At 36.8% G+C, this 22,504-nt stretch overlaps 1 protein-coding gene across 2 annotated transcripts in view; it reads right to left on the bottom strand.

The window, feature by feature from the left end:
* The window catches only part of Sntg1 (syntrophin gamma 1), a 910,195-nt gene that overhangs the window by 333,885 nt on the left and 553,806 nt on the right, over positions 1–22,504 (bottom strand). For both annotated transcript variants that reach the window (XM_008850594.1, XM_008850595.1), the window contains exons 6-8: positions 14,514–14,571; positions 13,531–13,574; positions 13,400–13,441 (exon numbers count right to left, since the gene is read on the bottom strand). In XM_008850594.1, coding sequence (XP_008848816.1) covers positions 13,400–13,441; positions 13,531–13,574; positions 14,514–14,571 — 144 coding nt within the window. The remainder of the gene's footprint in view (positions 1–13,399; positions 13,442–13,530; positions 13,575–14,513; positions 14,572–22,504) is intronic.

The raw sequence follows: 22,504 nt of genomic DNA, 5'->3' as shown, positions 1-22,504 counted from the left end.
CTTTCTTCCCAGCACTCAGGAAGCAGAGGCACGATCTCTCTCTGAGATACAGGCTAGTCTGGTCTACATAGCCAGTCCCAGGCCAGCTGAGGTAACAGGGAGATCCTGTCTAAATAAACACATTATTGTTTCAAGTCTGCTTCCCTCTCCCAGCTACTTCAAATAAAAAATTAATTTCTGAATATTTTCATCCACCCATATAATACTGAGCAATAAACACAGTGTACAACTTGATCTTATAAACTGTATATATAAATATATGTGCTTATACACATGACATCATGACATATTTATGAAAACTTATTATCATTTTAATTTCCCACACTGATTTTACTAATCATTTCTGTATCAGTGAATAGCTGTCAAACCATTACATGAAACTACTTGCTCAAAATGTTCTCTAGTCCTAGAACTCTGATTTACACTTAAAATTTCAGGAAGTCACCAAGTTAATGCTGGGAAACTGCAGTTTGTTGTATATCTGCATAACAGTCAAAAATTAACCTGATATTTTTCTTTGAATTCAGAAAACCTCCTTTATTTGTTTTTTTTTTTTCCTGTTCAGTGAAAGAAAAGCTTCACATTGCTACTCATTAACTCACCTGTATGTCCATATCACGCAGTTTAAAAACCACTAGAATCACTAATAGAAGTTTAAATCATTATATAATCATCTGAGCTATGTGAAGAGGGCACTTGTTTTTACATCTTAGCAGTCTTCCACAGTGTTAATTTAACCATCCTCATTGGAGGATATTTTGTTATTTCCAATGTAAGCTACTATGGGTAAAGCCACCATCAACATTTAATTCCAGGGTTTGTGTGATCATAAAATTTCATTCCCTGACAGTTCTGAGTTAAGAAAAGAGAACACTGATATTAACTAAATGTATAATTCCTATCACACAGTATTCATAAAATGAGAAAATTAGAGAAACATAGAAAAAATTGGTGGTTGACCAGGAGATAGTGGGGCCTGGAGCCTGAAGCAGAGTATCTGGTTCCACAAAACGCTTAACAGAAGGAAGATGCCTTCATGGGGTGGAAGTGTTTTCATAATGACTAAAAAAATGAGTTGCCAGGATGGAGAGAAGGCTCTCAGTTAAGAATTTATAGTAGTGGTACAGAGGACCAAAGTTTAATACCCACACACAGCCACACATGCATATAAATAATTCTTTTATAAAAATATTTATTTAGTATTTATTTATTTAATTTGTGTGTGTGTGTGTGTGTGTGTGAAGTGTTTTGTCTGCATGTATTAAGTGCATCTGTGTCCTGCAATGCTTGTGGAAGTCTGAAGAGGGCATCAAATTCCTCTGGAACTGGAAGTGTGGATGGTTTGCTTGTTAGCCACCATGGGAGTGCTTGGTATTGTCCCAGGTCCTTTGCGGGAACAGTCAATGCTCTTAACCACTGAGCCATCTCTCTAGATCCCCAAATAATTCTTTAAAAAAAATTAAAAACAAATCTTTAAGATATGTTAGTTGTATTCTAGTAATTTATTAAGTCAAAGATTTATTTAAATATTTTATTTTACTTTTTACTTTACCACTGAATGAAATGAAGGGAAAAGTTGAAATAGTCATTGTGTCATGTCAAAGATTCCCACAACTGTATTTTACTTTTGTGCAATGTGTTTATTGATAAATAGTTCACAAATCTCAATTTCATTTACTTAAAGTACGTACCTAAGCAGGTGTTTTGTATATTCACAGAGGTATACAGTCACCAATACTTAAGTTCAGACACTGATCAATCCTTTCAGAACTCCATACTCATTATCATTCTCTTTCTGGGGTTCTCTTTTCCCCAGCCTCTGTTAATCATTAATCTAGCTTCTACTTCTATAAATTTTCTTTCTTCCTTTTTTTTTTTTTTTTTTTTTTTTTTGGCATTTTGTACAATTGTGGTCATACCATGTTGGGACTTTAGTGACTATAAATTCTCACTTACTGTTCTAGCATGTATCTTTAATGTCCCCAAGGGCTCATATGTTAGAGGCTGACTTACAAATCTGTAGTACTATTTTGGAGATGGGGGAACCGTCAAGAGGTGAAGGTTAGTTAGAGGAGATGAAGCCATTGACGGTGTACCTTAGAAGGGCGTGCTGGAACCTCAGTCCTTTCCTCAGTCCTTTCCTTCGTGGACATAATAGGGTAGGCAGGCCTCTTTCAGCATGAGTTCCTGCCGTGATACCTTGTATTGCTACAGGCTGAACTCAATGTGTCTAGATGACCATAGATGAAACACTGACAGGATGAACCAAACAGACTTCAGGGTACATCTGCTTTGTAATGAATGAATCGCACCATTTCAGTCTTTATAGTGGCAAATTATAATACGATACGCACATATATTATGCAGCACTGTGGATGCTATAAATTGTACTGCAAGGAATATTTTTCAGAAGATCTCGTGTTAATATGTGTTTTGATAAATAATGGGTTTTATAGAAACTCATAATGTAGAAAGATACAAAGAGAATATCCTGAAAGGGAGAGAGAGAAAAATTAGAGAGAGAGAGAGAGAATAAGATGACATAATTCACAAAAAGAGAACGACTAGAAATCCGACTGACTGCTCATGAAAAACCCATGAATCAAGAAGAGATGAAAATATTGAAAGAAACAAGTACAAACACAGAATTCTGTATCCTGAGAGATGGTCCCTTTTAAGTGGCAGGATAATCACTCTCAAATAGCAAGGAAGACTACATCACCTGAAGTGCTGAGCTGCAAGATGTGTGGTAAGCATTTGAGACAGGGAGACCTGTCTCAAAAATAGCAAAAGGGAAAAAAAACAAGAAATACATTTTTAATAAAGCTTTTGATAGATGTCAAAGATAGAGACAGGAAATACATTAATTTTATGTGAGAGGGAATTCAGAGCAGGGGAATTTACCACAATTGAAAAGAGAGATTACATAATGATTAATGGAAAATTAGTTAACAAATGGTGCCAAAATCTCTAAATAACTAACAACAGAATATTTTTAAATGTGTGCAAATATTTATAGAATCAACAGGTAGTAATTTGGAAAGGCTATATCTGAATTAAGCATCATTATCTTTTAAATAATTTACAGTACTTTTTTCTTTTTTTGTTTTCAATAGAATAATGCACATAGGAGACCCTGTCAAAAACACCCAAAACCAAAAATCAAGTAAACAAGAAAAAAATGAAACCAGCCTAGTTACATAAGGAGTTCAGGACTGCTAGGTGGAATTCCAGGGATACCCTGTCTCATAAAAGAAAACCGCAAACCAAAACCAGAATACTGCACACAAAGAAAGAGTAGCACGTATCCCTCCCAAGTTCATACTGGAAGTTAACAAGGGCACTTACACCACATGCCAGAAAAAGTTAAACAATTTTATAAAAAGTAGTAGTCATACAAAGTATGTTTTTGTATATTTTCAGGAAAAAAGGAATTTAACCAAAAACTTGTGCCTGGAAGGTAGCTGGAGCATCTCTAAATATTTAGAGATTAAACAAGACTGTTTTGTAGAACATACAATTCAAAGAATAAGTTAATAGAAAAATATCAAAATAGTTTTAACCAAGTAGGAATCAAATTACAGTTTACAAAAGTTTGTGGAAAGCAAAGCTCAGAAGTTAGTACTACTAAGTACAAGTATTAAGAATTAACAGTTTAAAAATCAGTGATTCAAGCTAAAGAGCTATCAAGACACAATGAAAAAGAAAAGTAACAGAAGTGCAGTGGAAATAAAGTGCGAAACAAGCACAAACCAGAAGGAAAATCAATAAAACTAAATGCTTATTCCTTTGAAGATCAGTAAGTTGGTGACATTCCAGAATACTGAAAATAAAGAGCAGCTCACCAGTGTCAGACATGAGGCAGACTGCGGTTAAAGAAGTTAAGATTCATGAATCCAATGGAACATTACTCAACAATCATTTTTTAAAATGAGCTTTCAGTCCAGACATGGAAAGCTATAAATCCAGGAAAGATCAGTCTTAAACGCACTTTGCTGAGTGGAAGAAGCCAGTCTGAAAGCCTGCGTCTCGTACTGTTGCTGGGATAAAGCATTCTGGTAAAGGCAAAGCTACAGACAGGAAAGTGGTCCATGGGCTTCCAGAGGATTGCTGATGCGGAAGGAAGGGAGATAAGGCACAGAGGGAGTTCTAGGTCAGTGAAATGATTCTGTTTGAAAGGGTAATGGCCAGGGCATGCATTGTTAAACCTGGCTGAATTTACTGTCAAAGTGTGAATCGATACATGAGTATTTAAAAAAATATTAAAAGATGTATTTATGTTTGAGAGATATTATGAAATACAGAGATTCGATTTGCACCACTAATTTTAGAAGCAGCATTGTTCTGGGAAAGGACAGCAGCCATAGAAATGAAGGAGCTGTGTACGGGCAAAGGGAACTGTGTAGAAAGAACCCTGCTCTGCCGCAGTAAGAGACATGATTTGCCTTGGTGTGTGTTTCTTCTGGTGATGGACTCAAGAGCTCTGATCCTGGGGCATATGATCCTTGATTTGAACAATACAGTAAATGAATGGCGAGGATGGCGCCATCTGTTGGTGGGTTTCTGGGCCAGCTTGGGAGGAGGCAATGGAACACAGGGATGTGACAGGACTGCAGGAACTGACACGCGCATAGGAGAGGCTTGTGTACTCACATGGACCATAGTTCCTCTGTCTTCCAACTGAGGGAGCCTAAGTTACTGCAAAATTACAATAATCAATAATGTGATATTCATATAAGCATATGCAAAACAATTAATGCAAAAGAATTAAGACTAGAAAAGGAAGCTCATGTTAGAGTATTTTGCTTCCAATCAGGATCTCAAGGCAGTTTAATGGAAACTAATCGATTTTTTGACTGATCATCCTGGGACACTTGGTTCCCACCATACTGTATCTCATGCCATGTTCAAACGTTGATTCAACGTTGACCGCAAATGATCATATTAGAGCAAAACTACTAAGCCTTTAGTGTAAAACATAGAAGCAAACTCTCATGCCTGATGTTAGAAAAGAACACCAAAAAAAGAAACAATAGAAGGGATATACAAATTAGACTTTCATGTCAATCAAAATCATTGAGTTTCAGATGATGTCATAAAGAAAATGAAGAGACAAGCCACAGACTGAGGAAATTAATTTGCAAAGAGTATGTCTGGATTGTAACCAGAATATGCAAAAAACTCTTAAAAATAAATAGGAAGTCAGCAAAATTTAAAAAGGTGCACAAGAATGTCTAATAAACCCAAAGGATATTTAGGTCTCCAGGGAAGAGGAAAATGCAAATCAGAACCACAACATGATGTGCCTCTCAGGATACACAACTTGTACCCACAGTTTCTTCTCATTTTCTGTTACCTGGCATGTTGTTTCTATTTGAAAGTTACTCCTCCAAATGGACGTATGCTTCTTACTAATCTTTTGACAATGACTCTTAAATTTATTTCAGGTGTTCTCTTCCTCATTTCTACTGTTCTGACATAAGACTTGCTGAAGAGATTCTCCCGAGGATGCCTCTTCATTCCTGTTTCTGGGGGCATGTGTTCCTTACTCCCATTTGAGAAGTCCTGACTTGTTTTACACTGCTGTATTCACAACTGGTTCTAATGTTGCTATCAAAACTTAATACCCCGTGTTCGTTATTCTCCACATATTCACTTTATATACAAAATTCTGATGTAATTTCATTTATAAAATAACTTTCAAGCTGGGTGTGGTGGCGCATGCCTGTAGTCCCAGCCCCTGGGAGGCAGAGGCAGGCAGATCTCAGTGAGTTGACAGCTGGGGCTACAGGGAGACCCTGTCTCAAAAAGACAAAAAAAAAAAATTTCATGTGCAGCTAAAATGTAGTACTAAATCTTATTTTCCTAAATCTGCCTGTTCCTTCCCATGTTCTTCTCTGTGTTCCAAACTTTGCCTTTGATGTGGGTGATTTTCTTCAAATGTGGATGATCCTTTGGAGCAGTGAAGAGTGAGGCACTGAACTGAGATTGACAACTGGGTAGCAGGATGCAGTTTATCTGCAGTTGAGCTCCATGGTGGTGATATTAGTGAGAACCCTACTGGTACTGACAAAGCCCCAGTGGATTATCCGAGGGTTATTTCTTTTATATCTGTTTTGCTCAGAAATAATCTAGCCTCTCGGTAGGAAAACAGGCAAAGTAAATTTCACTCGTATTCTGAAAGATCCAGAGGGGGAGAGGCAGCCCAGCTCACAGTCCAGAACACACACCTCAGTGTATCTTAGTACAGAAGCTCATGCATGCCCTTGACTGTGCCTCCGAAACTAGACTCTGGTCAATGTCCTTTTTCTCCCCTCTCAACTCTGCCTCTTAACTGCCTTGCCATCTCAAATCTGAGGTCTGCATAGGAAGAAGTGGACACTGGCTTCCCTCAGCTTCCTCAGATTCCTTCACAGTTCCCACTTGTTTACTTGCTATTTTCAAACAAAAATACCAGCAACACTTTCTGACTATCCTTTCTCCTTTTCTTTGGATTTTTAAGTTAAAATGATATATCATCGTATTTATATCCTCTAGGAAAGAGATGTAAAATCATTTCATTTTATCCCAAATCTGCACTGAGTTCTTAAAATTGCACTTTTACAACAAGATTTTAAAGTTATCTTTTGATAATTAATTTTGAAGGGATCAGATGCATTTTTTGCTATTCTGTTATTATAACGAAAATAGAACCACAAGGTGTATGTATCCCTAGGACTGCTGAGAAGTAAAACGAATATTTCATTTTAAAACATTTTAAGTGTATTCATTTTTATTTTATGTGTATGAGTATTTTGCCTACATGTATGTACATGCAACCATCTGTGCACTGCTTGTAGAGTTCAGAAGAGGGCATCAGATCCCCTGAAAGTGGAGCTACAGACAGTTGTTAGTTGTCATGTGTCTGCTGGGAACCAAACCTAGGTCCTCTGCAAGAGCAGCAAATGCTCTTAACCACTAAGCCATCTCTCCAGCTCCTGGGTGAACATTTCTTTGGCACATTTCTTCAAGAGCTGTTTTAGGGATTCCAGACATCATTAAAAAGAAGAACAAAAGAAATACAATGACTACCTTTCTGCATTAATGTCACCTGGCACCCTACTCTTTATATGGATGCCTATGGATACATGGAGCGTAAACACACCTTGAAGGTTTTTCTCACATTTTGATTCCCATCTCTCTGATCCTGGGAATCATAGCCAATAATCTATCCAAATTACTTTCAATAGTCACTTTCATCACCCAACTTCAGAACCAATAATTCCACAAGTCTCAAAGAACACCTGCTAGGAGAGCCCAGCATTGGATGGGACTTCCAAACGCACTGCCCCACCTGAGGTCCACATCTCATTAGTTATGTCTGAGCACGAAGGATGAGCATGGCACTCACTTCATTTACTTCCTTTTGAAAAAGGTTTATTTTCTGTTTTAATTGTCTGTGTGTGTCTTTACCAAAAGTAAAGCAAAAACATATTAAATTGGGATGGGGTCTTGGTGGTGGTAAAGGGAAGATGATTTGGTGGGGGTAGGAGAAGGATGAGGGAGGGTGGAGTGTGGCCATAATGAACTATAATATGTGTATGAAATTTCCAAAGAATAAAATAATGAAGAAAAAAAAGCCTGAATTTCTCCCATTGTTACAGAGGTTTCATGCTTGGGTCTTTGAGGTATATTGTTTACCTTGTCCAAACAGTAAGACTACAAATATGAATTTGATGAAAATCAGTACTAAGAAAAGAAAACAGGCAAGCCATTAAAGGGTTGCTTGGGAATTTCTAAATCAGACCCTAATGAGGATTGACACAGTTGCAAAGAAAGGAATTACTATGGATACTGAGGGATTTTAAGTATCTAAATGAGGAAGTTGAAAATCTGGACCTTTCGTTTCAAAATCAGACAGTAGGAGCTGCTTTTCTGACCTTTGTATCTTTGCATTTAATGTTTCCCAACCCAATGGAAACTATTAAAAGTTAAATGATTTCACAGATGACATTCCTTGGTGGGATTTAATTAAAAAGTGACCACGGTGGTTTGAATTTTCAAGAAGCTATTAATCGATCACTGCTCAAAATCATTTTTTAAATTGTGAGCAATGTCAGCAGCTAATACAAGTTGTGAGGCTGAATGACAGGCTAATCTTCTTGTCATGGTCTAAAATGAAATGTGTGTTCAAATCATGTCTTACTTATCATTCTTGCTGATACTTGGGGTATTTTAATTACTTTATTCTGCCTACATAAGAGATATAATTATTTTAGCATATTTTAGAATTTTGCTAAATCAAAAATTTAGACTCAAAATGTAAATTGCTGACATGTCAAATTATCTCATATTTTCTCATTCTAAAACCCACTGGAAAAAAGCAGATGAACTCTCTTTGGAAATTCATAAATTTTAAACCAGAAATATTTATTTACAAGAAATTTCTGGATTCATTTACACAACCATTCATTTGACTCTGTGTAATAATGATTTGCTAATTTTAAAAGTTTTATTACATGAAAATCTCAGTTATGTGAATAGCTTCTCTATTTAGAGCCAGGACTATTTTTAATCAATATACTGTTGTTTGTTTCAGCTAAATCTTGATTCTTAGTATTTGGTCTTTGCTATGTAGGTATCTTTCTATTTATAACTATTAGGAGTAAAGAGATCACCTCTGTTTTATGCTGTCATCCACTGTAAATCATCATTCTTGTCATGTTGCCTTACCTTAAAATTTTTCTCCAGTGTTCTACATAGTTTCTTAATTATTAATTTCTAAACAAAAACTTCCATCTGACATCAGGTATGAGCCATATAATGTTGTTTTGCAATCTTATCACATAAAGAGCTCGGTTTCAGCACAGTGGACATGGTGCCACTCAACAAATTTTTGGTGTGTGATCAGTTTTCTGGTTAAGCAAAAGATACCTGTGGAGAGCTGGATATGAGGATGACAATCAGTTTAATCTGGGATTAATCAGTTTAATCTGGTTCAATCATGGGAAGGCAGCACCAGCTTTAGCACAGCAAGGGGAATACACGCAGTTCTCCTTGAAAAGAAAATCTTGGAACATTAGGGACTTTAAGAATCTTGGGGCAAAACTTGTTCACATCACAAATCATGTGATGATTGCAAATCATGTTCGCATCACAAACAAACAAGTCATGCTAAGATGAACAAGGGCCTCATTCTCCCAAGGTCAGTGTCTACCCTGTATCCTTGTCATGAGTGCTTACTTTGATTCCTGACTGGAATCTATGTAGGGAGCTTCGAAATCTTGTGGCAGTTTTTATCTCCCTGCCTCTGTACTGTGAATGCCCAACACTGACCCAGCACTGCCTACTCAGGGTGAACATGGAGAGGCCCAGCAGGTGGGCAAAACTGTTCTTGATGATCTGATATGGGCTCAGAGAACTGCATGTTTCAAACATTCTCATTAATTCATTCTTGCTGATGAGTTACAGAGTACGGACACAGTAAGTTTATGCATCTGAAACGCATAGTAAGCAAGCACTTTATTGAGGATTTATACACGTGCTTCCTCCTTCCAGGCTTCTGTACAAAGAAGTCTCTAGGTATTGTGTGAAGACCCAAACTTGTACCAAATAAAGGCAAATGCACATATGTCAAGAAACTATAAGTATTTGGCTAAAGAATTCTAAGTAGAAAAGACAGGCTACACTTCTACATAAATCCAAGCTTGCAACTCCAACATAGAAATGGCGATTACTCCACTGAATCCTTTAGAGGATGAAGCAGATTGGAGGCTGAATTAGAAAGTTCTAATGATGTAAGAGAATGAAAGAAAAGTTGCATTCAAAATGCCATGCCATCCTGCCTCTTTAATTTATGTCTGAATTTGGAGCTCCATAAGGAAATTGTATTGAGCATGTGATTTCAAAAGTACTTACATCCTTTGAGCGTTTGTTTCAGCAACTATAAGTTCATTCTCAAACATGTAATTAACACCTCAGTTTCTCTGAGGTGGTAATGACATTTATATAGGTCTTAGAGAAGTGAGGGCAAAAATCGCCACATGCTTTTGAAAAGCCAAAGATTAGAATTAGATGACAATATTAGTACCTATATTTTAAAGCCAGTAGGGTTAAGCTTCTCCAAAAACATGTTTACTATGATTAGCTATATATAATTACCAATACAATCTTTAATTTCTTTCCTTAAAATCAGAGTGCATACTATCCTAAGTGGTGTTATTAGTGCATTCTAATCCTTCCTGCCATGCTAATATGTTTAATCAAAGCTCTAGCACAGTTTGTACGAGCATGTTGCCTGTTTCTGAACAGCAAATTGCAAACATGATTCCAACTAATAGCATGTGGCTTTAAAAGAGGACGTGCTTTGTTTTTGGGTTTTTGGTTTTATTTTATTTTATTTTTTTGTATTTTTGAGACAGGGTCTCCCTGTAGCTCCAGCTGTCCTGGAACTCACTATGTAGACCAAGCTGGCCTTGAACTCACAGAGATCTGCCTGCCTCTGCCTCCCCAAGTGCTGGGATCAAAGGCGTGCGCCACCACACCTTACTAAAAGAGGACATGCTTTGTTTTTACTTTCTGGATAATGAGTTGAAAATTGTTTGGTATTTGAAAAAAGAAAAAAGTCTCCACATGTACGTGACATATCTAAAAGTTACACGGCGGTCTTTAGAGAGCTCAAACATGGAAAACTCTCCTCTGAAATACTACCTTGCTCTGTGAAGTTTGGTGGGTAATTTGGTACTTGTACTGTACATTTTATAGGATTTTCAACACAGTAGCAAAAGGATGGCCCAAATCAGTTCTGGTGATTACAAAGGCAATAGCTCAATACTAGTGAACAATAATGAAGACCTCTGAGCAACACTACTTGGGAAACTTGCTTTTCGCAGATACTTGAGGGCTCCTCTCTGAGATTCAAAATATGTAAATGAATCAGTATGTTAACAGAAGAGCAGTACATCAAAACTCGAAACGAGCTAGAACTGTGTGGTGAAAAGACACAGCGTTCTATTTTTTCTTTTCATCCTTGAGTATAATATTTTAAAAATAGCCTGGCATGGTGGCACACACCTTTAATCCCAGCACTCTGGAGGCAGAGGCAGGTGGATCTCTGTGAGTTCAAGGCCACCCTGGTCTACATAGAGAGTTCCAGGAGAGCTGGGGCTACAGGGAGACCCTGTCTCCACAAGACCAAAAAAAAATTTTTTTTTAAAATAATGTCTTCCTTATCTCTTCCACAGAAACTAGTACTAAAATTTAGTGAGGTCTCCATGGTGATCAATCAATCATAAGCAACATTTCTCAAAACATCTAACAGGAAATGTGTATTTCTGCAGGTGCAGTGACTCTTGTGCTGGTGGTGTCTCCCAGCCAGGAGCTGTCTGGATTTCCTGCCAGACCACACCCTAGTCTCGGCCAGCGATGCTGGCCACTGTCCACAAAGGAGCTGAGCCCTGTGTGGGCAAGAGTCTACAGCAGGAGCTGATGGGCCTCATGATGTCCGGTGACAACCTTTCAAATGGACAGGGACCATCCATGGAGCAGCTGGCACAGTTTCTGAAGACCTGAGGTATAAACCCTCTCTAGAGTTCCCCAGTAGCCATGCTCACTAGCATGCACAGATATGTCTTCATACCTGCCACCACTCTAACGTCAACATGCAACCTAACGTGCCTGGATATCCTCAAGGGCAAGCGGCCTGCCTGGAGGACATCACATCCACCTTGCTCTCCAGTGGAGTAGGAGGCTATGCAAGGGTGCCTGCCAATTGGGAAGTGGGTATATAGATGAATAAGATTGTTTAGGATGTTCTGTATGATGTACACAAAAAAAATCAACAAATTAAAGAAAACCCGACGTATTTGAGAAAGAAGCATAAAAATACGCTTCATGTTAATTAGTAGAGATTTCAACATTACCATTAAAATCTACCTGATGATTTTATATCTATATTCGGATGCTGATGATCCAAATGTAACTGACTGTGACTAATAACAATTTCCAGAGCAAAGGTGCATCTCTTTCAAAATTGGCTGTAAATATTTAACAATACAGTTGAATTCATACAGCTATACAGTAGTGAACTCAGTATTTTTAAAATGAAATGGAGATCTTTTTTAAAGTTAAAACTTCATTCAATTTTATGTCTTATAGGGTTTATACTGAGTTCACTACTGTATAGCTGTATGAATTCAACTGTGAACCTAAATATTTACAGCCAATTTTGAAAGAGATGCACCTTTGCTCTGGAAATTGTTATTGAACATGTTAATGCTGTGATGAAATGCTTCTTCTAATCATGTGGTTATTAAATAAACAATTAAAAAAAAAGAAACCTTCTGGGCGTGGTGGCGCATGCCTCCTAATCCCAGCACTCGGAGGCAGAGGCAGGTGGATCTTTGTGAGTTCAAGGCCAGCCTGGCCTACATAGCGAGTTCCACAACAGCTGGGGCTACAGGGACACCCTGTTTCAAAAAAGAAGCAAAAAAAAGAAAAGAAACCTACTCAGAGCAGGTCTCCAGTCAAGAGCTATGAGCCAAGGCAAGCAGCCTCTGGTCTATGCCCATTTTGGTTTTTCCTTAGATGATCTGTTCTTTCCTGGATCAGATAATGACTCTGCATCTTTAACTATGGTTACTTTTGTTTTATTTCAGTTTTTAAAATTAAGTCTGCTTAAGCCCTTACAATGTATATTAAAATAAATCCATGTTGATTATATTTGTAAAGAAAAAAAAAAGAAATGTGTATTTCTTTCTGTATCATTTCAGTGTCATTCCATCATACACAACAGGCTCATGAACCTTCCTAAAATGTGTAGATTAGAAGCCACCTACAACTGAACTTTTTATAACAGTTACTAAAGTCTAATTTTCTGTGCCCTTCAAAACTCACTGAATTACATTACCTAAATTTGTTCTAAGTATTTGGAAAGAATCAAGTAAATATCAAAATGAACATTTTTCTAAATCCTTCAGCTCTGTCTCCTCTCATCACTCTTCCTTGTTTCTCTCTTTCATGTACAAACACACACGTGTGTGCGCGCACACACGCGCACACACACACGAGAGAGAGAGAGAGAGAGAGAGAGAGAGAGAGAGAGAGAGAGACTATCATTATATGATTTTCCATTTGTCCGTAACACTAAAGTTTAAAATTTTAAAGAAATTAATTCTTTGTTTATAAACTTTCAACCATTATGAAAATTAGATATTTCATTAGAGATTATTGGGTAGGTATCACGATAGTATTTATAAATCTATTTCTAAGCAGAAAAAATTCAATTAGGAGACCCCTTGAAAATGTTGTAGCATCCTGGAACATTTTGTACCTCTATAATTAGTGAGATGACAGCTTCGGAAATTCATAAAATCCTTATTTCATTTTGGAAAATTACGACATTAGGAAAAAGGAAGCTCACCACTTCTTCATGTCTGCATTTTCTCACATTAATCCCATTTATCTGCAATAAAAAGAACAGCCTTGATCCACATGGCACAGTGCAGACTGGCTTTATATTTAGGTCAACATAGATGATACTTGGACATATACCTGTAGAATGGCGTCTCCAATGAAGAGTAGTCCAGAAAGTTCCGCTGTGAAAAAGAAGAAAAATTGATCACATGTTAATATTATGTATATTATTTCTGAGAACTTCCTACATGAATACTGTATTTACATAATTTTAATTCTTTCTTTTCATCACAAAATTGTCTCACATCCCCTCTCTGATATGCTCCCACTTTTTGTGAACTCTTCTTTAATTATTGTTACGTGTATGCGTGTGTGTGTGTGTGTGTGTGTGTGTGGGTGTGTGTGTATTCAGACAAATGAGACTTAATTTTAATTGGTGAAAACATAACAAAATAAAAATTTAAGTGTTTCATATTGTTAGCATTTTAAAAGATCCATAAAGAATAGAAACTCAAAGTAGTACTATGACTTATCCCTCATTAATTACTGAAAAATCAAGGATATTCCTATTTGATTCTACTATTTCTGAACTTACGCAGAACTCAGTAGTTCAAATCTAGCCACTCTTATGGATGAGTGACCAATTTCCTTTATACATTTATTATATGTTGTCTCTGAAGTCTAGATAAAGAATATCCATCTGTTCCAGCCTTTATGGAAACATTATGTTGTTTCACAGATCATAGACAATGCAGCCCTTGATTTGTATATTTATCATTTTTATAAACAAAGCCTCACAAGAAGGGCTAATTGAGTCAAACTGCACATGAAAATTGGAAAAGAAATGTATCTAGTGTTGTCTGTGCTAGCTGGGATTGTTTTACTATGTGTTTCCTACAATTGAGAAAGTGTTTGGTCTTGAATGCACATATGGTAATTTGGAATATTAACTTTCATACGTTTTCCCAATCTGTGCAAGGCTCTGTCTTATGGAGAGATTCCAGGGAACTAGAGAATCAAGTTAAGCCTCTTCCTCTTTGAGACTGGGTAACCAATGGAGCCAGGCACATACCAATGACTTTTAGGGGATTGACCACTAAACAGATAGCTGAGCATCTTACCTCTTTGCTCCTTGGAGATTTTGGAAATGACAACTGGAATGTTATGCTCTGCACCTCCCTAGAAAGACACAATCATATATCATTGTTTTTAATACCCTCAAAATTCAGCTTTTAGCCAAAAAACTATAGAAGCTAAGAACAGCAAATCCAGTGAGCACCAGGGCAGAATTTAAATAAGTTTGTATAATTACTTCTTGGTAGGTAGCACTCACATAGAACTTATTTATTTAGAAATCTTTCCAGAGACATCCAACATTTAATGACAATTTAATATGAAATTCTAATTTCTCAAAAATATTGATAATATACACAAAGTTTGAATGTGACATTCAACTCAAATCATTATAGGAATGCAATCCATTGTGGCAATTCTTACTTAGGACTCCAGGCACAAGATATATGTATATTTCAATTTTCTGGCTAATTTATTCTGTGTTGGCCAACAAGCACTTTTGCACTTTTGAAGGTAGAGACATTCTGAACGCTAAGTTACCAGAGAGAACTCTACCTGCGTGAGTGGATGAAGAGAGGAGCGGATGCATGATGGGAACAGACCCATCCCCATTTCCTTAGTATTATATTTCTGTGTATGAAAGCACATGCTAAACAATCGTCCCAGTTAGGTACATAACCAAGAATATCACAGCAGTGCTTGGTTACGGGACCAGATATGAAAAGGAAAAAAAAATGGACAAGAATGTAATTTAAATTTTTGTAAAGGAAAATAAAATATATATTTAAATAAATACTGTGTGAAGCTCCTCTTTCACTATTGTGGAGTTAATTAGATTGAATGTGGCATTTAAAACTCATATAAGTGCCCTACTGTCCTGCCTGGGTCCTAGGTTTCTTCTGCCTGTCAGAGAGCCCTTGACTAGATTGGTATGTAAGTCAAATCCCACCAACTAGGTCCTCACCTCTGCACCGGAACCAGCCCCATTCAGCACCGCTGATTTCCAAATCCGAACTTGTCCTTTTGCCCCCCATCTTTCCAACATGGGCCTGTGCCCTTTAGCCCAGACAGAGAACTTGCAACTAAACTGCCTGAAATCATACCATCCCTACAATTATGTTTAAATGTGAGAACCTGAGGTACAGACTAACTAACCACACATACGTGATCAGAAAGAAACCAAGTTATATCAACAAGAAAAACAGAACAAAGACTTAACAAAGGAAGGCTAGAATTTCATAGCAGACATGCAATCAACAAATTGAGTTCTTATGCCAACAATGCATAAACACAAATGATGTAAAAAAAAAAACAAGATAATGTACCCCCAACAAATCCCAGCAGTCCTATGGAAGTGTTGTACTGTGAGAACTACCCAGTAGAACCCAGGACACAGACTTTAAAGAAACAGATCATAAACAAGATCAAAGAATTCAATGAGTTTAAAGAGCACTCAAGCAAACAACTCAGAGAACTCAATGAGGATACAAACAGCCTCCCGACTGAAGCTGAAGAAAATACAAGCACATGGCTGCATGAAATGACAAAGATATTCAGGACTTGAAAAGCGAGTTTATGAAAAAGATAGGCTTCTTGAAGGAAACACATGTTAAGGGGATGATGTAACTGAATAACTCAGTAAGCTAATTTGAAATGACAAGAGAAAGCCTCACCATCAGAATGAATCAAATGAAAAACAGAATATTAAGATGAGATGATAAAATTATAGGACTGAACTCTTCAAGCAAAGAATATGAAAATTATTGTAAACCACAGGAATGGACTATGCAGGAAACGTGGGATATGATGAAAACACCAAATCTATCCATCACAAACAGAGAGCAGGCAGAACAATCTCAGGCCAATGGCATTGACCGGATCTTCAGGATTAAAGAAGAAAGCTCCCCTAAATTAAGGAAAGACATACCCATAAAGATACAAGAGGCATAAAAAACACTAAATAGCCTAGACTAGAGCACAAACTCCCAATAGGATATCACAGTGAAAACCCTGAATGTACAGAACAAAGAGAGAGTACGGAAAGCTGCAAGAGAAAAGCAAGAAATTACTTATAAAGGATAACCCATTAAAATTAAAGCTACTTTTCAATGAAAATTATAAAAGACAGAAGAGCCAGGAACAAAGTATTCCAAGATCTAAATGATCACAGATGCCAGTCCGGACTATTTATTTCAGCAAAATTCTCTATCACCAATGCCAGCCTAGACTATTTTATTCAGCAAAATTCTCTATTATAGTTGAAGGAGAAAGAAAAATCTTCCATGATACAGATAGGCTAAAGAAATCATGTTCAGTAACCAGCCCTACAGAGAATACATAAAGCAATACAAAGGGCTGAAGAAAGGAATGACCATAACCAAGAACATCCAGAGCAGAAAAACACTGAAAGCATACTTTTGGAAACACAAAATAGAACTAAGAACAGAAACAGAAAATAAAATGACAGCAACCAATAAAAATTTTTATTAATAAATTTAAATACTGTATTAGTTAAGACACCACATCCATGGCAACTTATAGAAGGAAGAATTTGTTTGGCTTACAGTTCCAGAGGAGAGTCATAATGGCGGGAAAGGATGGTAGCAGAGAAGAAATGATTACATTTTCAAGCAGGCACAGGAGGCAGAGAGAGACAGGCAATACTTCAAGTCTTAAACACTCTCAAAATCCGCCCCTAGTGGCATGCTTCCTTAAGGAAGGTCATATCTTCTAAATATCCCCAAACAGCACCACCAACTAGGGACACAATATCCAAATGCTTGGAGCCTATAAAGGACATTCTCCATCAAACCAGCACAAACATTCCTGGTCTCAACTCACAAGTGAAAAGACACAGGCTAGTTGAATAGATTAAGAAACAATCCACCTATTTGTTGATAGAAGAAATTCATCTTACTTTCAAGGCTAGCCACCACCTTAGAGTAGACAAAATATTTTAAGCAAATGTCACTAAGAAACAGGCAGGCATTGCTATATGACTATGTGACAAAATAGACACTAGAGTAAAATTAATCAGAAGCGATACAAAAGGTCACTGCATTCTGATCAAGGAAAAATCAGCCAAGGAAACATTACAATTATGAACATATATGCAAGAAATTCTGGTGAGCCCAATTTCATTAAAAGAGTTCTACTTGACTTCAAGGCATGGTTTAACCACACAACTCAGTAATAGTAGGTGACTTCTATACTCCACTTTCCCCAATAGACAGGACATCTTGACAAAGAATCAACAAAATGACATGTGAATTAATGATATCATAAATCAAATGGACCTAAGAGATGAACACAGAATATTCCTCCCTAGCACCCAGAATAAACTTTCTGCTCAGAAGCCCATGGAAATTTCTCTAAAATAGAACATATACTGGGTCACAAAAGAAACTTCAAAAATACTAGAAGATGGAACAAATTCAATGTATTGTATTGGACCACAATGCAATAAAGCTTGAAATCAACAGTAAAGGAAGTGCTAGTAACTATAGCAACTCATGAAGATTTAACAACACACTCCTGAATGATGAATGGTCAAAGAGAAAAATCAAGAAAGAAATAAAAGTGTTCCTGGAACTAAATGAAAAAGATAACACAACACAACGAAACATCTGGGACACATTAAAAGCAGTCCTAAGAGGGGAGTTTACGGTTCTAATTACCTACATGGGAAAAATACAAAAGTAAATGACTTAATGGTATAACTAAAGAATCTAAAAAGACAAGAACAAAACATTCCCAGCAGAATAATAAAAACCCACCAGAAATAATAAAAATCAGAGCAGAAGTCAGTGAAACAGAAACAAAGAAACCATGACCAAAATTGCTCAACCTGAGTTGGTCCTTTAAGAAAGAAAAACAAGATAGATCACTAGCCAAGTTACCCCAACCCCTGTCCTGTAAAAGAAGCATATCTGAATTAACAAAATCAGAGATAAAAGGCAAATAATCACAACAGACACCATAAAGATCCAGAACATTATTAGGGAATACTTAAAAAAAACTATATTCTGTTAAGTCAGAAAATATAAAAGAAATGGATGACTCTCAATTAGGTAGAACCACCAAAGTTAAGACTATTTCAACAATTTAACTGATGTATAACAAATAAAGAAATTAAAACAGTAATACAAAGCCCAGGTCTAGAGGGAAAATTTTCCCAGATATTCAAAGAAGATCTAGAAGCAATACTGCTTAAATTATTTAAAAAGATAGAGTCAGAGGTACATCCAAACTCCTTCCATGAATCCAATATTGCTCTAATGCCCAAGTCAGGTAAAGAAAGAAGAACATAAGAAAAGAAAAAAAAAAAAAACTATTGTCCCATAGCTCAAATAAACATAAATGAAAAACATCCTTAATAAAATAACTTGTACATCATACCCAACTATCCAAAAGATCAACAACTACCAAGATCAGGTTCGCATCACAGAGATATAGGGATGGATCAATATATTTAAGTAAATTAACATGACAATTCATATAAATTGAGTTAAAGACAAAAATCACATGACCATCTCAATATACATAGAGAGGCCTTTTCCAAAAATTAACATGCATTCATGATAAGAGTACTAGAGTTAAATGGACTGGAGGAAATTTACCCAAACCTAATTAAGGCTATATACAACAAAACACTGCCAAAATCATTATAAGTGGAGAAAAACTGAAAACATTCCCTTTAAAGTCAATTATTAGAGAAAGTTGTTAGCTATTACCAAGTATTTTCAATATAGTGCTTGAAACTCTATCCAGAGAGACAAGGACAGTAATTAGGGGAATACTAATTGGATAAAAAGCTTAAATTATTTCTATTTGGTGATATATTATATATAAGAGATCCTAAAAAAAATGCTACCCGGACATTTTAAAAAGTGAACAGCACTTTCAACAAAGTGTCAGGGTACAAAATCAATTTGTAAAAGTCACTAGTCTTTCTATATATCAATAAGCAATCAGAAAATGAGATTATGGAAAACCTTCCATTCAAAATATCCTCAAAACATCTAGGAATAAACATAACCTATGTAACCAATGATGTTAATGACCTCTAAACTTGAAATCTTTGAAGAAAGAGACTTCAGAAGACACAAAGAAATATAATACTGCTAGTGTTCATGGTTTGGTGGAATTAATAGTGTGAAAGAGAACATCCTATCAAAGCAATTTATAGTTTCAGTGGAATAATAATCAAAATCCCCATGATATTTTCACAGAAATAGAAAAACCTTATGAAATTACAAAATACCTGGGATTATCAAAGCAATCCTGAGCACAAAGACCTATGCTAAAGGGCTTACCATGCCATATTTCAAACATTATTACAGAGCTACAGTCATCAACAGACATGTAGATCAACAGAACAAAATAGAGGACTGACACATAAATGCACACAATTTCAGCCACCTGATATCAGACAAAGTGCCCAGAATGCACACTGGAGGAATGAGAGCATCTTCAATAAAGGGTGCTGGCAAAACTGGATCCCTACCTATCAATGAAACTAAACCCTTAACTATCATTCCACACAAAATAAAATCGAAATGGATCAAAGACCTCAATATAAAAATTGAAATGCAGATGCTTAAAAGAAATCACAGGCTGTACCATATAAGACAAAGACACAAGGAAAGGACTTTCTACTAAATCAGACTTCATCTGATCAGAATTTAAGGTCAACAGTTGACAAATCAGACCTCATTAAACTAAAATACTTCTCTACAGCAAACAACCAAAGGAAACCCATAGACTGGGAGAAAATCTTTACCATATACCTGATAGAAGATTAATATCCAGAATTTATAGAGAACTCAAAAAAAATGAAACAGGAAAACAAATGATCCAATTTAAAGAAATGGCTATGAATCTGAACAGAGAGTCTCAAAAGAAGAATTAAATGGTTAAGAAATACTTTTAAAAGTGTTCAACATTCCTAGTAATTAGGAAAATGCAAATCAAAACTACCTTAATATTTCATTTTACCACAGTAAGAACGGTTAAATTTACAGAAAAAAAATTACAGTAAATTCTGGCCAGGATGTTGGGAGAAGCAAACCCTAACTCATTGACAGTGGGATTGCAAAGTTGTTCAACCACTGTGGAAATCCATGTGGAGAACTCTTAAAATGCTGAAAATAAATTTACCATATGACCCAGTTATACCACTCCTAAGCATATACCTACCCAAAGGACTCAGTAACCTACTACAGAGATACTTACTTGGCCATGTTTGCTGCTGCTCTTTTCATGGTAGCTAGGAAAAGCACACAACCCACATGTTCTTCAACCAATGAACAGATAATGAAAATGTGGTACAATTAATCTATCTACTCAGCAGGAAAGAAAAACAAAATCATAAAATTTGCAGGTAAACAGATTGAGCTTGAAATTGTTGTAACTGAAGTAACACAGTCTCAGAAAAACAAGAATGTTCTCATCTGTGGATCTTAGCTCCAAAGCCTTAGGTATGAGTATAGATCCTGACAACTGTAGGAGCCAGGACAATGGAAAGGAATCATGGGGGCAAAGGAGCAAAAGGAATTTGAGAAGAGGGATTAGGAAACTGGTGCTGTCAAGAGGAAATGGGGAAAATTGGGCTACTGAGGAGTGATTAGGGAGTGTTATACAGGGGAAAGATGGGAGAGGAAAGTAATGCTTAGGTAATATGAAAAAAGCAGAGGAAAAAGTATTTGTTCACAAGGCTAATGAGAGAGAGAGAGAGAGAGAGAGAGAGAGAGAGAGAGAGAGAGATCACAAATACACTGTGCCAGGCAGGGAAAACTTCCCTTTGATTTGTTGGACAGTGTAGTCCAAGACAATGCCAAAATACTACAGGCTAGTACCACAGTCCTTGATGCCTCCTAGAAGTTGAAGGTAAGAGCCTATTGCTGAAGACAGGGCATTCTTCAAACACAAGTCTTGGAGTAAATTGAGCTGAAAGTGATCTGGAAGCCTCTTCCCTGAAGACTAGTTCTTATCATATCAGAAAACACTATGCAAACTACCAAGGAAGAAAACCAGTTAATGATTCCATCCAGCTATAAAATCTATGAACCACAACAATGGCCAACCAAGCAAATCTCTACTGGTACAGTAGTGGCACTTTCATCTTGGGGGTATTCAACAGCTGTCTAATTGGATGTAAGGCCAGCTCAACAGTTGGAAACTAACGTGTGGTACCGTAAACACTGCCAAATACACATGACTGTAGAGGACATAGAGAAAAAGCTATTTTTGTCACGCCCCTAGACTAAAATAAAATCTTACTGTATTCCAGATATGAATCCTTATATTTAAGGCCAAGTATACCCCACAAAACTCATCAAGGAAGCTTCATTGTTCAACAGATGGAGACTATTACAGAGTGTCTGTGAGATAGCCATACCAAGTGACACATCTACAATGCAACCTGAACACCTAAGGCTCAGAGAACATAGTGAACCGGGGTTGGGGAGGGGAATATTAATGCATGTCTCAACCTTCACCAGGAAGCTTCCTCATACAATGATGGTGATGAACCCAGAAAGGCACAATTGACAAAAGTACAGAGAAAAAAGAGTCTGCAGAGTGCTTATCCCTGAACATGACACCTATATCAAACATCTGCCACCCAAGGCTCAGGGATCATTGCAGAAGTGGGGTAGAACGATTTTAAGAGTCAGAGATGGTTGATAACCACAAGAATACAGAGTGTTTCGGGCCACTGGGAGGTTGGTCATATGAACTTTCATCAAGGGTGACAACATGCACAAGTCCTATGCAAGCTCAAACCAGAAAACAATCCCAGCATAGAATTAGGGAAATGGGTAAGAAGTCCTACGTGAGTTGGGACAGAGGCACAAGGCTTTAATATCAGCGCTCTCTAGGCAGAGGCAGGTGGATCTCTGTGACATTGATGCCAGCCTGGTTTATATAGTGGGTTCCAGGTCAGCTAAGTCTACAGGGAAATCATGTCTCAAAAAAGACTAGAAATAAAAAGAAGATATCCTATTATAGTTGAGAAACTATTGACACCCCGTAACTA

The sequence above is a fragment of the Nannospalax galili genome, unplaced genomic scaffold, assembly GCF_000622305.1.
Source record: "Nannospalax galili isolate Female #2095 unplaced genomic scaffold, S.galili_v1.0 scaffold745, whole genome shotgun sequence".
Lineage (NCBI taxonomy): Eukaryota > Metazoa > Chordata > Mammalia > Rodentia > Spalacidae > Nannospalax > Nannospalax galili.
Note: the sequence above shows the minus strand (reverse complement) of the source record. Positions and strands in the feature narration are given on the sequence as shown.